At 37.3% G+C, this 17,216-nt stretch overlaps 1 protein-coding gene across 5 annotated transcripts in view; it reads right to left on the bottom strand.

Moving 5' to 3' along the window:
- The window catches only part of TENT4A (terminal nucleotidyltransferase 4A), a 59,461-nt gene that overhangs the window by 29,567 nt on the left and 12,678 nt on the right, over positions 1–17,216 (bottom strand). For 4 of the 5 annotated variants that reach the window (XM_032699794.1, XM_032699803.1, XM_032699810.1 and 1 more), the window contains exons 2-8: positions 15,049–15,172; positions 13,253–13,299; positions 12,257–12,377; positions 10,591–10,698; positions 9,770–9,898; positions 8,451–8,664; positions 2,242–2,368 (exon numbers count right to left, since the gene is read on the bottom strand). In XM_032699794.1, the coding sequence (XP_032555685.1) occupies positions 2,242–2,368; positions 8,451–8,664; positions 9,770–9,898; positions 10,591–10,698; positions 12,257–12,377; positions 13,253–13,299; positions 15,049–15,172 (870 nt within the window). The remainder of the gene's footprint in view (positions 1–2,241; positions 2,369–8,450; positions 8,665–9,769; positions 9,899–10,590; positions 10,699–12,256; positions 12,378–13,252; positions 13,300–15,048; positions 15,173–17,216) is intronic. The other variant, XM_032699829.1, reaches the window with a different exon arrangement.

Below are 17,216 nucleotides of genomic sequence, written 5' to 3'. Positions count from 1 at the left end.
GTCATCAAGAAAGATCTGAAATCTACACAATTGAATTCTGTACACAGAAACCTTCCCTGGAAAGAGCTGATATGAATTCAAACCCATCAGACAATTCAAGAACAAGTCATTCCACTTAGGGAAAAGTTAGCCCCAATTAGGACAAAACTGAATAAACTCAAGTCAGCCTGGGCAGTTCAGCCTCGTGCAAGTTCTATCCTTTCAAGTACTCTTCATTTAGTCTCAATCCTTCTAGTAGGATATCACATCCTTGGTCTTAAAGGGAGACCATTGTTTATAGTTATATTATGGTTCAGTCTACCACCACACCACCAAGCCTAGAAAAGGGAAAAAAATTATCAGATTAAAGGGCTCCTGAATGGCTAGGCTTTAGGTCAGGCCACCAGAAAAGTCTTGATACAGAGCATAGACCACTCTGTCTCACAGGTGGAAGAGGGATCTGAAACACACCCAGATTACCCAAGCACATCGGGTTTAACTATGAACCTCAGTTCCAAACATGGGACTGTTGAGATTCCACAACAAAACTTGTTACTAAACAGCTCATCATCCACCTACAGGTCCCTTGGCACTGACAAGACTGGTTCTGGGGGAACTATTTGTACATAGGACTTTATTGAATGCTGTTCCTCTTGTGACACCTCTGACAGAAAGGCATGACAGGTTCTGAAATTCAGACATCACTGGCACTGGTCTGACTGAGAACAAATTCAGACATCACAGGCAGCCCAGAACACGCAGACAGGTCAGACACACGACACCTGAACACTGCTGCTTGGGACTGTTTCACAGGTTTGAAGTTGTGCCAAAATCCAAACATTTTCCCTAATATAGTGAGAAGTGCAAGTACATGTGAAGTGCACGTATTGATGACACCTGAAGCTTCTATTAAATGCACTGCAAATATACTTTTTGATGTCTGTAATAAATACAGATACCTCACAACAGAATGCCATTATCCTTTAGAGAAACACAGAGAAGTTAATGGAGGCCAGGACCTAAGACACAAGCAAAACTTCAGGAATCCCTAAGTTGTTCTATACTTGGGTAAGAACAGAGTTTCATTCAGCACCAAGAATTGCCAGGCAATACACATTTAACAGACAGACCTTTAATCTATCTTAAAACAGCAGTCTCAAATGTCAGTGTGTAACACTGTACCACTACCTCTGTACCTCCATCACAGTTCAGTCTCAACCTTTGTGAATTTAATACCACTGAAAACCTAGAGGATTCACAGGCACTATTAAAGTACTGCCTGTTTTAAACCCACCAGTGAAAGACAGCATTCACTTTGATGTAAACTTACTACAGAGAAACTATTTTAACTTCCAGTGACATTAATGCTGGAAGTTCACATCATGACTAGAGCTGGTAGCCATATCAAGACAGTTTACATGACTTTTTACACCCACCCCTCCCTGTGATTAGCTGGGGAGCTCAAAGCCATTGGGATTCTATGGAAGTCTCAGGGAAGACATACTTTGATCTAGCCCAAATTTATACTGAGAGTTAGAATAACATATACTAGAGCAGACACATGAATGGAAATGCAACATGGCTGCCAGGCCTTCTTTTTCTTTTTCCTCCCCCTTTCAAAAAACAGAAATTGCAAAGGTGAGAGCTGAGAAAGTACTGGTTGTACAGTGTTTCTATGGCATGTCTACAAGTATGCTACTTTTAATGGCAGTCTTGACATTATGGTCAAACTGAACTGATTCTTTCAATATTTTTAATAATTTTTTAATATAATACTTTTAATTCTTCTTTTAATTCTTAAATACATATCAGGTCTTTTAAAACAGCTTATGGGGTCATGTGTTAAAGAACTAGGGAAGTTCTTAGCCTTGTCTAATTTTCTGTCTAAACAGGCAATTTGATCACACACATTTCTTTCTGCCATATTACAGACATACATCATACCAAACATTAAAGCAGTAAACCTTCCCTTGAAATACTTTAGGCAGAACGTTTGAGGAAATACCAATTATCTTCTGGCTCCCTTCCACAATAACAGAATCTCACATTGGACTCATCCTGGGTTTTATCATATTCTCTTCATTTCAATGCTGCACACTGAGGCATTGCACTCACATATCCCTGGGCAGCTTAAATTTCTGTGCAGATTTCAATACAGCCACATTTAAAGAATAAATAACATTACTCCTTTTATTGATCTAGACCCAAACATTCCTAATTGATTACACAGACAAATGGATATTTAAAAAGTGAACTAATTACCTCTCAGAATCTCTATTTGGATATGATCTTGCAAGTGGTGATACTGCATGGCTAAGAACAATGTAGGCATAATCAAAAACTTGTTTCACTTGCATGGCACCGTAAGAACTTCTGCCAACGTCGTTTCCTGAAATAATGTGACAGTCATCAGATCATCTTTTTTTAATATCAATAACCAAAAAGTTATTCATACTTAAAGCTCAGAAGCCTTAACAATACAGCCTAATTCTGTTCAAGCTGTTTATCCCATCCTAATCACATCAGGAACAACTAAGTGTGCCTATCTCAATAAAAGTTAGCCTTAGGAATGACACTTAACATTATGCATTCAATTTACCACTTTTAAAATACTTGTGTACCAGCACCTGAAAGAAACAGAGCACAGAGATCAGCTTAAAGCTCTTATAGCTGTTTTTCAAGAGTGAACCTACCAGGCTCAAAGCATCATGTCTCACTTACCAGTAGAGTTTCTGTAGGCCAAATTCAGCTTAAAATGACATTTGTGCAGCTGCATTGTCTTCAGTTGGGTCAGATATATGCACATCAACCCCTACTTAACCTTATCAAAACTAGACATTAATAGACCAACTCATACAAACTATTTATCTTCACAGGATAAACCAGCTGGTCAAAATCTACCACAGAGGATTCCAGAAGTTTGTACAGCATTGTTTTTTGATCAAGTTACTGGCGCTCTCAACTGCTCTTCTTTAGGCATGAGTAACATTTAAATCAGAATTTCTTCCAAATCCAGTGTCATGTGAGGAACTGCAGAAGCTAAGAACATGGTACAGTTTCTATATCAGTGAAAATGTACAAAAATTGGTCTCCCATTTGATACCTTTGACTTTTGCTATTAATAGCATGAAACGTGGGGGTTTTTGTAGATATATTTGGTACCAGACACCAAAAGTTCACTGTCAGCATTCAAACTTAAGAAACACAAATAAAACTTCCTTCAAATTGCTTAAAATACAAACTAGGTCTTGAGTAGGTAGAAAACTTACAGTGAAAGCTTCCCTCCTTCAAAATGATGTGTGAAATGCTGTGAGAGCACTGGAGAGGGATAAACCACTGAGCATGATTCTTTAAAGCTTGAAAATCAGATCAGGGCCCATAATTAAAAGAAATTAATGAAAAATGGCATTTTGAAAATTGATGGGTAAAAGACAGAATCTATCCTTTGGAGGACTGAATCCAACTTCAGAGGAATTTTTCATTCCTCCAAGCGTTTTGTCCAGCAAGCCATTATAGACAAACATGCCGAGATCTGTCATCCAAGGGGGAAAAATAAAACAACCTTCACTTGACTACTTGACAACACATTTTAATCCTTCAAGGTTCTACAACCATAATGCCACTCGAACAGAAAAGCATAATCAGTGAAAACGGACTGAGAGCAAGAGCATTTTGGGAAAACAGAACTTGTCCAATAATTTACATGGTCAAATAAAAACTGAACAAGAAATACTTCCTGAAGTATATAAAAATACTGAAGTAACTGAGTATCTTGTTCTGAACGCACTGCTGCAGTATGCAGCAGCTACTAGGCTCAAAATTAGAGAAGCCTCTTTAAATGATTTATTTACTATTGGACTCTATTCTGAAGTAGAAGCAGAGATCAATGTGGGCTTAGGGCAGTGAATCTAGGAGAAGACATAGTAGTATTCTTCACAGATGACTTCACAAATAAGAGTCCAACAGCAGCTGAGAGAAGTGACCGAGGTATTTCAGTGGTAAAGAAATCAGAGCAGAAAAACGTTAATTCTACTAGAAAAGTAATGATTAATTCAGTATAGGTTTTTCAGAAGCAGGACACTTGTGTCCAGCAGCAGTTGCCACATAATGGCACTGTTGTGCCAGCAAAAGAAATCATAAGCCTTCCCTAATCCACTTACAGCAAACTCAGGCAGTTCAGTTTAAATTAACAAAGTTGTGTTTGAGTGACAATTGAAGCAGATTTGAGAACAGAGGCAAAACAGCTCATGCCTACGTTCCTGGACTGCCTCATTCTGCACCTGTAATTAGTTCATAAAGTGTCTTAATAAACAAGTTTTAATCAATTACACAGTCTGCAGAGCTTCTGATTTACACTGCAGCTGGAGCTACTGTGAACTGCACCAGTCAACTCTGTATAGAGATGGCTCTACCTAATCAAGAAAGCAGCATATTAATGAAGCCAAAAGATTGCATATTTGCATTTGTTGTCTTGAATAGATTTTCCTCTGAGAGATCACTCTCATTAGAGGATCGTGCCTTACACAATTGAGCATCCTTCTTTTGTCACAGTCTGGACTGATCAGCTAAAACTTGTAACCCAAATGCTCTCACTTTTTAAAAAAACATACATACTTCAATCCTCAGATGTACATTAGCAGATAACAATGGTGTGTGATTTCATGTATAATTCAATCCTTATTCTTTCTAACAAAGCCTTCATCCCTAAAGGAGCATGTCCAAAGTTTCTACCACTTGCTATCAGTATCTTTTATCTGAAGCAGTTTTAAGAATACAGCCTGGAAAAGGCAAAGGTAACTAAAACTAAAGCAGATGCATTTATGTTAAGCTATTATCTAGTAAATACCTTTTTGTAAGTTTCAGCATTAAAGAGGTTCTTTCAGATGCTAAGTTCAATGTATTTGTGTGTTTTTATAAACATGTTTTATACACACAAATATATATTTGCAGGTTCTAATGACAAATAGCAGATACTGAAAAGCTGCAATGAGTAATTCTGGGCAGCCACTAAGGCTAGAAGAGACAATCACACCAACAATTGTTGCCAATCTAATTACTTCCTGTACTTGTAATCTATCAAGATGCAGAAGCAAGCAACATGAAGCATAAGTCCTTCAAGTTAAAGAGCTTCTTTCCAAACAAAACACATTGAATTTAAGGTTTAGAGCTTTCACTAGAGCCCACGGCAATTCAGAATGAAGAAAAGGGGGGGGGAGGGAAAGGAGCAGTAGAGGTGGAACTCCCAAGTTTTAAACCCTGTGTTAAAGGGTAGCAATTTAACTACTCTAGCCACTGACAATCTGAAACAAGATCAAAATCATTCCTGTTCTGAACATCAGAAATGACTGAAGGACCTTGATAATCACCTGATTCCTAAAGGCATAAAATAATAAGTCTCCCTAACAGTCTGCTGCATAAGTGCCAAGCTTGTTTTACAACCACAGATTAAAAGTTTGTCACCTGCAATCAGAGTTATGTCTTCCAAGACAGCATGCTGCTAGAACAACACCACACAAACCTTTTCTAAGACGGTATCATCTACTCTGCTCCAACATATTCCTGTGAATAGACTTCCGAGTGCCTGGCTTTGCAATTCTCCTAAATAAATCCTTTTACTTTTTATACATCAAAAAATAGGACAATTGCTTTGAGAAATTGAAATGGTGCAGCTACAAGATGTTTACAGAAACTCCCTCCTTTTGGAGGATGTTAAGGGAATGATTTTCATCTCATTACCCTACCCTAGGACACTAACTCAAGATGAGAGATGTTACATGATTTAAAAAGGTCAAGTATACACAACTACTTCAAAATGCATCACCAGTAGGTTAGTCTGATAACTCAAATCCATACTACAACACTTCCCACTTTAAGTGTGGATTCCTGACATCTTTCTTGGAATCTTGGTTCTCAAATCACAGAAGTTATCATTTTCTGGCACACAATAATAAATCTTTGAAAATCCCAGAGGAAACCCTACAGCACCCAGAAGAATCCAAGCAAAACCCATTACAACCAAAACAGCAACACAACAGTTTGATGCCTGTTCCTTCTAAATCCAGGAACTAACAGAAGGTAGAACTGAAGCATCATAACCTTCTGATAACACCTTCCATCTGTTAGCCAAACATCACCATTTCAAACTGAAGAAAACACAGTTCCTCCAACTTAAAGGAACTAATCCCACTAAACGTGTTCCTGTCCCCTACAAGACTGCTCAAAGCTATTCTTATGAGTTATACCCTTCAGTATCCCATTGCTGAACTAGTGCATAATCTCACAGGAGGGACTTTTACACAACTCTGAGAAATTACTAGGCCTTCTTTTTATCCCTATATTTTTTGTCACATTTTTGGATTACAAAGTCATTTTTTGAAGTCTTCTTCCAAGGCTTAACTGGAACTTTAGAGATAGTTGTGATCAGGCTAAAAAAGAGATTGAAAAAAGATTAAAGACTTGCGCACACAGTGCAAACACAGGTTTGCAGGGGCAAAACTCTGTAACAGCTTATGCTAATTTAAATCAAGAGACATCTGTGTCCACTCTACCAAAATATTTGTTCCCATCTCCTTCACAGTTCTGCCCCCAGCCCTCACAGAGTTAGACACCGAGAGGATCTGAATGCAAACTAATCAGAGATGATGACTTGTCAACTGGGCAAGGACCTGAACCCTTGGAAAAGTTTTTTGTACTGAGATAGAAGGAGGAACAGAACTAAACCAATCAACAGAATTCTTGACATTATCTACATACACTTGACAGGTAATCTGAGATACTGTACGAGTATGTGACTAAGTCTAAATCTAAGGAGGCTGTACTCATGTGATCTGATTGAAAGAGCCATCCTATATGTTCTATATAATTTTCCTCCTAGCTCCATCAGGTAAGTTCTGAAGGTCTGTATTAGCTGTCAGAAAATATTCCTATGGGACATAGTGGTCAAATAACTTCAAGCTATTGTCAGCTTTCATTTCCGTTGCCAAAACACTATCTCCTGCAAGAATTACATTATCTCGGCCCATACAAACTCCTCTAGAATTTAATTCTTACCAACTCTTTGATAGCATACAACTAGATACCTTTTTTCTAAACTACAGTTCTTCACTGCTGCAAGATTTACGCTAGGAGGAACAGTACAGAGCCCTAAAATTTAATTTTTCTTCTCCAACACACTATTAGCAGTGATTAAAACATTATGTAGCATATGCAATTTCTTCTCCTTCAGTCCTCAGCAGATAAGAAAGAACAGAACTGGCGGGCACTGGATGTTTTTGACTCTAAACAATTGTGGCTCATGCTGCTATTCAGATGGATCTTCAGGCAAGTAAGTACAGAGCTCCTGAAGGAAATCTCAATGACATAATGGCAGTTCTGCAAAATCACTCATATGCCTGGCCAAGTACAAGAATCATGGTGGACACAAACTCAGAGCTACAAACATATCAGACATGTGGTTAGACAAGTGAGTATCAGAGCCTTCAATGTGTTCTAAAGAACTATGAACATTCAGCATATTGAGTATTTCATAAGGTGCCAGACTTCAGCTCCTGATCCATGGTATTTGCTTTAATAGTGCTGTACATAAGCAGTCTACGCAGAAGATGTGACACTATGGAGTTTGAGTGCCAATTACATTCTAGAAATACTAATGCTGAAGTCCAAATTAACTGAAAATTGACTTTATTAAAAAGCTGTTTTGGAATTTTAGCTACTTGTGGCAGTCTAAATAGAATGCAAACTGAGTACTTTAAAGCTGGAAATGTTTTTGAGGCTCTCAGCCAAAATTAATCTTGATTATTTTGAAGGTTACTGAATCAAAATCAAATCTTAAAAAAAATTAATTTTATGTTAGTTACTTTCAAAAGTACATGCAACCATAACTGGCATTCTCTAAAGGTCCATGTGCTGCACAGAAGCCAGTTATGTAAACAATTCTCCACATCACCACCAGCTGGTCCCCTGCTGTATATTTATGGATACACACCCATGTTCCTATGTGGTCTCTACAGCACCACCCTGCAGGACAGACACCTCATCTGGGGCATTTCTATCCCATATGGTATAATTTATCTGAACTATGGCACCATAGACTGTGGTGAGAAAAGCTACACCTTCCATTCTCATAATGAACAATGGAGAACTGTTCCTACTAACAAACCCTCTCCCAGGATTTCCTGGACTTCTTCCTTCTACTATCTCTCAGTGCTGTCAGAGACTCTTACTATATACTCAACACAGTTATGAATCTCCAATGCATTATGCAACTGCACTGTGCCCATGCAATTCAATTTATTTAGGCTATGAATCTTGGGAGACTTCAGGTCCAGATCCCTTAGCCCTTCTCCATAACTGCACCTCTACACCAGCAAGTCTCTTTCAGTGCAGCTTCTTAATTTGTTTGACAGACTAACAGAAGCTGTGAATCACAAGTTGAGCCAAAGCCCTGGAATATTGCAAGTGTACAATCTTACCAGGCAGAAGAGGATCTTCAATACATAGCATGGATGGTCTGTATCCATTAGTCATGACTTTCATGATTTCTTCTTTGGCAATATAGGCACCTCCATTTTTTATTCTAATACCAGTTTTCAAGTAGTTAAAGTTCCTTCCATAGAGTTCAAAAAATTCTATTAGAAGCATTCCAAGGTTTTCATCAGCTCTTCTGGCATCAATTCTTGGATGCAGCTGTGACAAAACACAGGTTTTGATTATTAAAAATTAATAGTTTTCAGACCATGAAACAGGGCAACAAAAACCTCTCATTTAAACAGCTGAGTATTATTTCACAGAAGTCTCAACTCAGTCATTCCTTCTTCATGAATTTAAACTACTCTCACACAACCGAGAGGGGGCAGCACTTCAGCAGTATCTGGAAGCCCAAGAATTCTTTCAACCTTCCTCATGGCTTTTTGAGGCTTAGGGAATTCTTTCCCCTAAGTCAAAAGCAATAAAGAAGTATTGCTTCTATTAAATTACAGCTTAGTATGTACTAATTGTTGTAATTAGTTAGCAACAAAGTAATACCCGATTTTTCACAGAAAATCTATCCCTCAATGTTTTCAGAAGGAGGGGTAGAATCTATCTGTCCCAATTAAAATACAGTTCTTGTCTCTATCTCCACATATTTGGTATATAAAATCGATAGTAACATTTCAACAAGCAGCAGCAGCAGAGAATATGTAGTTTTTCCATCACCACAGCTGCCAAGAGATGCTAACTCCATACTTGTTCATACCTGTAGGAAGCGTACTGTCACAAAAATTTATCGGAAGGCACTGTGACTCATTTGTAACACTGTAACTCAGTTATTTCATCAGTTATGTACAGTATATGTCAGTCTTACGCATGTCAAGACCCAAACAACACAATTAAAAACCAACCTGACTGTTGGATTTCATAATTTTAATAAACACTGAAATCAACTACTCTGCACATTCAGTATCAGTAGTCTAGGAAGCAACACACAAACTGCATCCTGGTAGATTTATGCAACACCATTAGGTACCATTAGGCAACACCATTCAGGTACACACCCTGGTACAGAAAGCAACGTACAGCCCCTATGCCTTTCACAAGGCTCCTGCTGCTGCTTCACTTCACACAGGGAAGAGAAGTTCTTAGATGTTTGAGAGGCAGTCCATAGGAACTGCCAACAGCCAAACGCTTAGAGCCATAACAACAAAGCTGTGCATTGCGAGGGGCGGTCAGAAGAAACAGTACAACAAAAGGGCATAGGTACAAAAATCAATATATTTTAAAGAACACAGAAACAAATAAGGAACAGACTTACCTGCAGGAAACTAATTGCCATTAAAATTAGGCTGTAAGAGCTAATTCCACCAGTAAAAACTTCATTCAAATCCCTCTGAAGGAGGAACTGTTTTAATACTAAAATCAAATAAGGCAGCAAAGAATATTTCTGCAAAGCAAAGGAAGTCCTATCAATTACAATGTCAACATTCCAAAACAAATTAAGAATACACAAAAATTCATCTAATACAAAAGTATTTTCAGTGATGTGCTATAAAGTGTTTCCATAAGAAGAACTGAAACATGCATTTTTTTATTCTAAATGCTGATGAATAGACTTCGACTCTAATTTGATCAAAGAGCTTACATATAAAATTTATCCCCCCCAAACATTAAGATTTTTATATCCTTCTTTGAATGCCAGTGTCACTTACTATAGTCAAAACTTTCAATCTGAATAATACTTTTACTGAAGAGCATAAAAGGATACTTTTAAGTATGTAGCTACAGAAGAATTGGTTTATGGAAGTTTAGCAAGACAGTATTCATAATCAAGCATCACTGAAATTCAAGGTAAGCAAACCTTGAAAAGAGACTTCCTTTAGAAGCAAAGTTTAGTACCTATCTGCAGATCTAGACATGACTGTAGAAGTCCCTTCAGTGTACAGGTTTATTCAGGCAAACAACTAGCACTCGAAGGGAACACGGAATAGATAACAATAGAAAATAAATTAAAACCTCCATGTTTAATTAATGAAAATAGTCTTCAGCAGTAAATTTTCAAGCCATACCAAAAAAGGTTAGCTAAGCATTTAAGCACATCCTTGGTAAGTAGTCTAACATTCACTATATGGCTGGTACCTTCATGTATTCCTTGATAAATCGAGCTGCCTTCACACCAGTTTCTACATTAAAACTGATATCAACTTTCACTTCTGTCTCCTGGTCGGTAAGTTTTATTATTGGTACCTGAAAAGATTAAAACAATTATGAATCCCCAGAAATACAACACTGGTGCTATTCTCTAGCTTACTCACTTAAGACACAGAGATACTACCAATGCTGATTAATGCAACTATCAAGTCTGTCTTTTTGAGAAGAGGTAACAATCCTAACTTGACTGACAAGTAAACGTTTTTTAGTTTGGTGATTAAAAACATGCACACGTACAATTACATTAACTTACAATCACTGTTACACCCATAGCTGTTGGACATGTGCCTTCATAGCTGCAATACCAGTGTTTTGTAAGACAACTAAGTTTAGTTAATTTAACGACTCGCTCCTGTTAATAGATGTTCTAACCTAATAACCTGCGGAAACTGAAATCCTCTGACCCAGCACTGTGCCATTCACTTGCTAAACTGATAGAAGATTAACCTAGCAGAAAGCAATGTCTGTTGGTTTATCAAGCTGAACTGGTTCACTGTAGTGTCAAATGAAAGCCAGATGAGACAAAGCAAAGCAGAAGTAGCAGCACAGTAGTAATAAATTACTACAGATTGACTGAATATGTAGTTCAGCCTCACACTATCATCTGGAAAGCAGTATCTTCCAAAACCATCTTAAATCATAACCTCAGCTTCAGCTGACAGTATTTATTTTAAATTGAACTTTATGTATTTTTAATCTGAAATGGAAAACGAAGAAGAGTAGATGTATAGCATCATCTTATACCAACAGCAGAAGGAATAAAATAAGAAAGGCTAGTAGAATTGTAAGCCTAGCCTATTGCCATTTTCCATCACTAACTGGTAACACAGATTCTGAAAATCCCATTTGTTCTCAAGTAAACCAAAGACTACCAGAGCTACTGTTATGTGCTGCTACTCCAACAGAAGCTACAAGAATATTCTGGACCTACAAGAGTTAGCCTGTTTTGGAGACCACAAAACATAGCAGCTTGTTAACAGAAGTTTCGAATACTCACTCCTAGTCGCCTGGGAAAACATCACTTGCTCAGTAACATAAAATTCTCATACATTAAGTTTTTAACATATTCAATGTGATTTGTTAGGCTTACAAGATAGATGCAAGAGATAATACTCATCAGTTTCACAAATTAAATAAAGCTCACAAGTAGTATATTTTGGAAGGGAAAAACAAATGTTAGGTTTGGAACATTTCACTATGCCATTAGAAACAAGACAATCTGAAAATTGTTTTCCAAGACAGACAGCTCTAGTTAGTGGTCCCTGGTTAAACAAATTCCCCTCAAAGGTCAATGGAAAAACATTATGCTAAGACCAAATTTATTTTACTGGATATTTTGCAAATACTGCCTTTCAGATCCCTATTGACAACATAAGCACAAGATATGGCCTTCCAGCAAACACAGTACACAATTACCACTGTCCGTGCAAAAGACTACATGTTATTGCTAAGCACATACAGATTCTACTGAAATCTTGCTCAGAGAGCTTAAAGGAATATAATTTGCTTCGTGAATTAAAAGCACATATTTACCACCAACATCTTAAGGGGTCTGAAAGTTTTTTAGTTCAGTATTCCAAAGACTATTACTTACTGTAGCTTTATCAAGTACTTTAATGGAATATGGTTCAGCCACATTGTGTTTTCTTAGTGCTTGCTCCAGCAGCTGTAAAGGAGGCCGTTCCCATTTCCCAAAAACAACCAGATCAATATCACTAGACAAAAAGAACACAGTATGAAATCCATTAAGTCTAAAGTATTATACACCACCAAAAAATACGATCAAATTGGCATTCTACATATCACAAGTCCTACAGGGTGATCACTGTGCAACTTTTAATCTAGGTTCCCAATTAACTCCTTTCAGGATTGTTAAGCAAGAGAGTCTACTGTGCTCTAGGACCCAAAGCAGCATTCTACTTTCCTGCCTCCACTTCTCTGATGAGTTCTTTGAGGTCCTCTCCTTTTTACCTTTCCTGCTCCCTCCCCTCTGACTTCCACAGCCCAATTCTATCCCTAATCTATATGCCCATGTTGACAAGCACGTTAATAGTCAAAACCATTTTTATCAGTGATTGCTATTCATAGAAATGAAATTTCCAGTGCTTTCCTCCTGAAAATTTAATCAATGTAAAGACAACACAGTCTTTTACACAGAGCTACACAGGTTTTCCACATCCATCAATTGAACCATTAAGTGATATAAAACAACAAATTAAGTAAGACATTTTGCTCTCCAAACCAATGAGAATACACCACAGTGATGATTCTTTCAACTTTACAAAGTAACTCTGAGATAAGTGACACACTCTCAGTAATTCATCTTATTTAACAAAACAATGTTTACACAGTAAACAATAAACATTCATTTCCACTGTATGTTTAAAAGGGTCAACAGAGCAGTACGATGATACATAAAAAACTTATTGCAAATCTTGAAGTTCAAAAGCTTTTCCCTTTGTCACATTAAACACTAGACAAAAGTTTGACTGAAAGTTTGACAGGTTTACACATTCCAGTCTAAACTCCTCTATGAAATTTACCATTTCTCTAAAAGGAAAACTTTATGTAAAAGTAAACTATTACTTACCTGGTTGGAAGATAAAGCCCTGTACTAAAGCTGCCAAATATCTGGACCTGAAAAAAAAAACCACACCAAGGAAATATCTTGTAACTATGAATGATCACTTAATTTTATTTTCAGAAGACAATATTTTTCTCGACTTGTTGAGGATATAGTCAAGGATATAGTCTATATCCTTAAAGTATTATACACTATGCTAAGTATGTACAACTACACTTTTTCTTACACATGCAACTTTAGAGGAAATTGGGTACTTCTTAAACATGAAATAAATACCAATCCTGCTAACAGAGCACAGATTTAAACAAATGCTTTTCAGTATTTATTTCCAGCTTGACAGCTTTCATCACTTTCCTTCCTTCCTGCTTCCTTTTTTCCTCACAGAACAGCTTTACTGAAATTGGAAGAGTTTCAGGGAATAAATTTTCCAAATTTTTAGGTTTAAAAAACAGCAAGTGCATCAAAACGTACAATTCATATAAAGATAAATACTCCAGATTTTAGTGTTAAGGATGACTATGAAGTAGTAGCAGGTGTCTTTGTGTGGAAAAGCAGGCATGCTGGAGATAAATCCACAGTCCACATCAAATATTTTTAGTATGCTTCCAATCTAAAGAATTGAGACCTTCTTCACCCTCTGACAGAGCAGAGCACAATTTATAAGTTCACTTCTTTCTTCCTATGAAAAGGTTGGGCAACACTGGGTCATTTTAGTGTTTCTATCTATTTCCACAAGGCAGAAAAGCCTTACTAGGAAGGAAAAACACAGGTAAGGATGAAGCGGATGAGCTTTACAGTATCTTTAGCTCAGTGCTGTGGCCAGAGGCCTCACTTTTTGCCACAGGAGGATATGAAATCACAGTGATCTGAAGCATTTTTCTGCTTACAAATGGCAGTGCTACTATCTGGTAATCATGAGGGTGATGCTAGAGATACAGTTCTTTTTGGATGAGACCTTCTTTTTGTATAAGCAAACTTACTCATTGGGTAACAAAGTGTTTGAAATTACACAAACATTGGTTGCAAAGTATCTCAGGGAGTGCAATTTTCCCATTAAAGTAGGGCTAAAGTAACCTCCTGAATGTCAAATTCATGAAGAGTACAAAAAAAAAAAAAAAAATCTGTGTTTAACTGCTCTTTTGTAAAACATTATTATTTACAAATATCCACAGTCAGGACTCCTTACAGCAATGGACACATAGGTAGTCAGTCTCACTTTAACATCCAAAATTAAGTTATAAGACAATCACTTTACAGAATCACAGAATCAACCAGATTGGAAAAGACCTCTGAGATCGAGTCCAACCCATGACCCAGCACCACTCTATCAACCAGACGATAGCACTAAGTGTCACATCCAGTCTCTTCTTAAATACCTTCAGGGACTCCACCACCTCCCTGGGTAGCCCATTCCAATGTCTGATCACTCCCTCTCTCCATAGAATTTCTTTCTAATGTTTAACCTAAACCTCCCCTGGCATAGATTAAGACTGTGCCCTCTTGTCCTACTGCTTTATTACTTTAAGAAATGCACTACTTAAAGTGGACAGCTCTTCACATTCCCAGTTCTCAAAATGAAAAAATAATCAGTAACATTCATTAACCTGACATCTAAGTTTGAAGTCTCCCCTGCTTTTCAAAATGAACTGCCAAATACTGCAAGAGCTGCGATATGAAGTCAATTGCCTTAAGTTTGAAGTATTATCTGTTAATTTCTAAACCATGGAATATAATAGCAAGGTTAAGTGAATCAAGCTCTACAATTTACTAAAGAAGCAAATCACAACTTAAATTACACTCACGTCAGCTGTAGGCCAGAGATCTTTGATGACTGTTTCTATTCTTTTTACCACTTCTCTTCTCATAGCTGCTTCTTCAGGACGAGGGGACATGAAGTCATAGAAGTCAATTATTTCTTCATGTAGTCTAATGGAGAAAGTAGGATCAGTTATAATGACAATTTAACTATTACAATAAATTTTACCAGAAACAGGCCACAGGCTTTATTCAATATCATTCTTTAACCAAAAGACTCAGAACTCTAACTCTAGTAGACATTTACTAAATCTCTTACTGGTTCAACATTGGAAGCCAAATTCAATTCCTGTTTCTCTATGTTTATTTTCTTTAAAAAACAAAGTTGAATCTTAAGAACTATGTAATGACACAAATGTGAAATGGCACCAGAACAACTAAGATCTTCAAATAGGTTTATTCTTCCACCAGTTCTTACTTCTGTGTATGTGGTAGCTTACACAGACTTGCAAACAGGCCACTGGCATTGATGCATTTCTGTGAAGGGCAATAAAAAGGACATTTGAGTATTTCTTGATATGAACATGTCCACTTTGACAAATGGGGATTCCCTTGACACTCAAGCCCTCTATTAGCCGTTCATTCACACAGGAAGTGACCTTTCCACTGAATGCAGAGTAAGAAGTGTTAAACATGTTCTCAAGTGTAAAGTATTTTAATACCAGTGTTACATGAAGAGTTCTGACGCTGGAACCTTATATACACCTATTAAACCCTTTTGTTTCCCATCTCCCAATACTATAGAACACTTGCTGCCAAATCTGAGTTTTAAGGTGAATGCCATGTTTGCTTTTTTCAGTAGAAAAGCATCAAGCTATGCCAAACAAAAAAAAAAAGCAAGTAACTACCGCTGTGACATTTTACAAAGACATCTTTTGATGTTGACACATTTTTAAGATTTCTCTCTAACTCAAGAAACCTATCTAGTCAACAATGCAGTGAAATCCAAATACTGTCCTAAAACCAAAAATCAATCCATAGTTAATATACTTAGCCTTTCAAAAGTAAAATTTAATACAACTTCAGAAAAACTCATAACTCTTCACCTGAGACTTCTGCAACTCATTTTCATAGGTATTTCCCCCTCTAACAGATAAAAATTCGGCATATCTGTTGGAGGTTAAGTGTCAGAATTCAATACACAAAGAGATTTTAGCAGTAAAGCACAAAGACACTTCCAAAAAGCATACATATTTAGAATTACTGTTTGCCCTTTCTCTGATCTTAAACTGAGCCTGGATCCCTAAATGAACATTTAAGTACACTGCAGACTTAACTAACATTTCAATCTGGTGATGAAATCTACTTGATTCCAAAACTTCCGAGCAAGACAGAAAATGCAAACTAACATGATCCTGTTTTGTTTACAGAAAGTATGCTACTTTCCTTTGCAAGACAACAAGACCAAAGAATAAAATACTTACAACACACCTAACAGCAGTGGGGCCAAACTGAAGACTTCCTATTCTCCTGCCTACAAAAATCTGCAGTAAGTAGATACAGGGTGAAAGCAACAAAAAGCAGGAAAGACAAAGGGGCAGCCATCCTTCCAAGCCTCCAGTAATTTCCTTTGGCATACTTCTGGGGTGGATCCCAATCATGATGCATATTACCTCAAAGGACTTTTCTTTCCATTGATTTTTCCAGGTCTTTCAGTCCATTTATGCTTTTGTCACAATGGCATTCTATGAGAATTTAAGTATGCATCAGAGTAAAGAGAACTTGGTTTTAAACTGTTGCCTGGTAATGATTTTATCTGATGCTCTTCTTCTTGGGGCAAAAAAAGTTATTACTGGCAGTTCATCTTAAAACGTAACACTTCACAGGTTCTCAATTCATATCCATTTGTCTCTATCCACCAGCAGTTTTCCAAGCTACCAATCCTCATTGATTTCTCTCTCTTTACACAAAAGCAAGTCCAAAGTTTGATCACTGCTAACCTTCTTCAGCTTGTTTTCAGTTTGCACCACATTTTCTGACAGGTGGCAAACACAGAGAGTCAACACGGAATTCCGCCCTTCAGTCCAACACACACCTGTTTTCATTTTATTGTCTCTACATTTGCCAAGACTGCTGCTGCCACTTGAGTATACAGCTGCTCTTGAAAAGAAATCATTATGAAGGAGCTTTAAGGTGTTTTCTGCACAAAACTACC

The sequence above is a fragment of the Chiroxiphia lanceolata genome, chromosome 1, assembly GCF_009829145.1.
Source record: "Chiroxiphia lanceolata isolate bChiLan1 chromosome 1, bChiLan1.pri, whole genome shotgun sequence".
Classification (NCBI taxonomy): Eukaryota; Metazoa; Chordata; class Aves; order Passeriformes; family Pipridae; genus Chiroxiphia; species Chiroxiphia lanceolata.
This window is presented reverse-complemented; position numbering and strand designations above follow the sequence as displayed.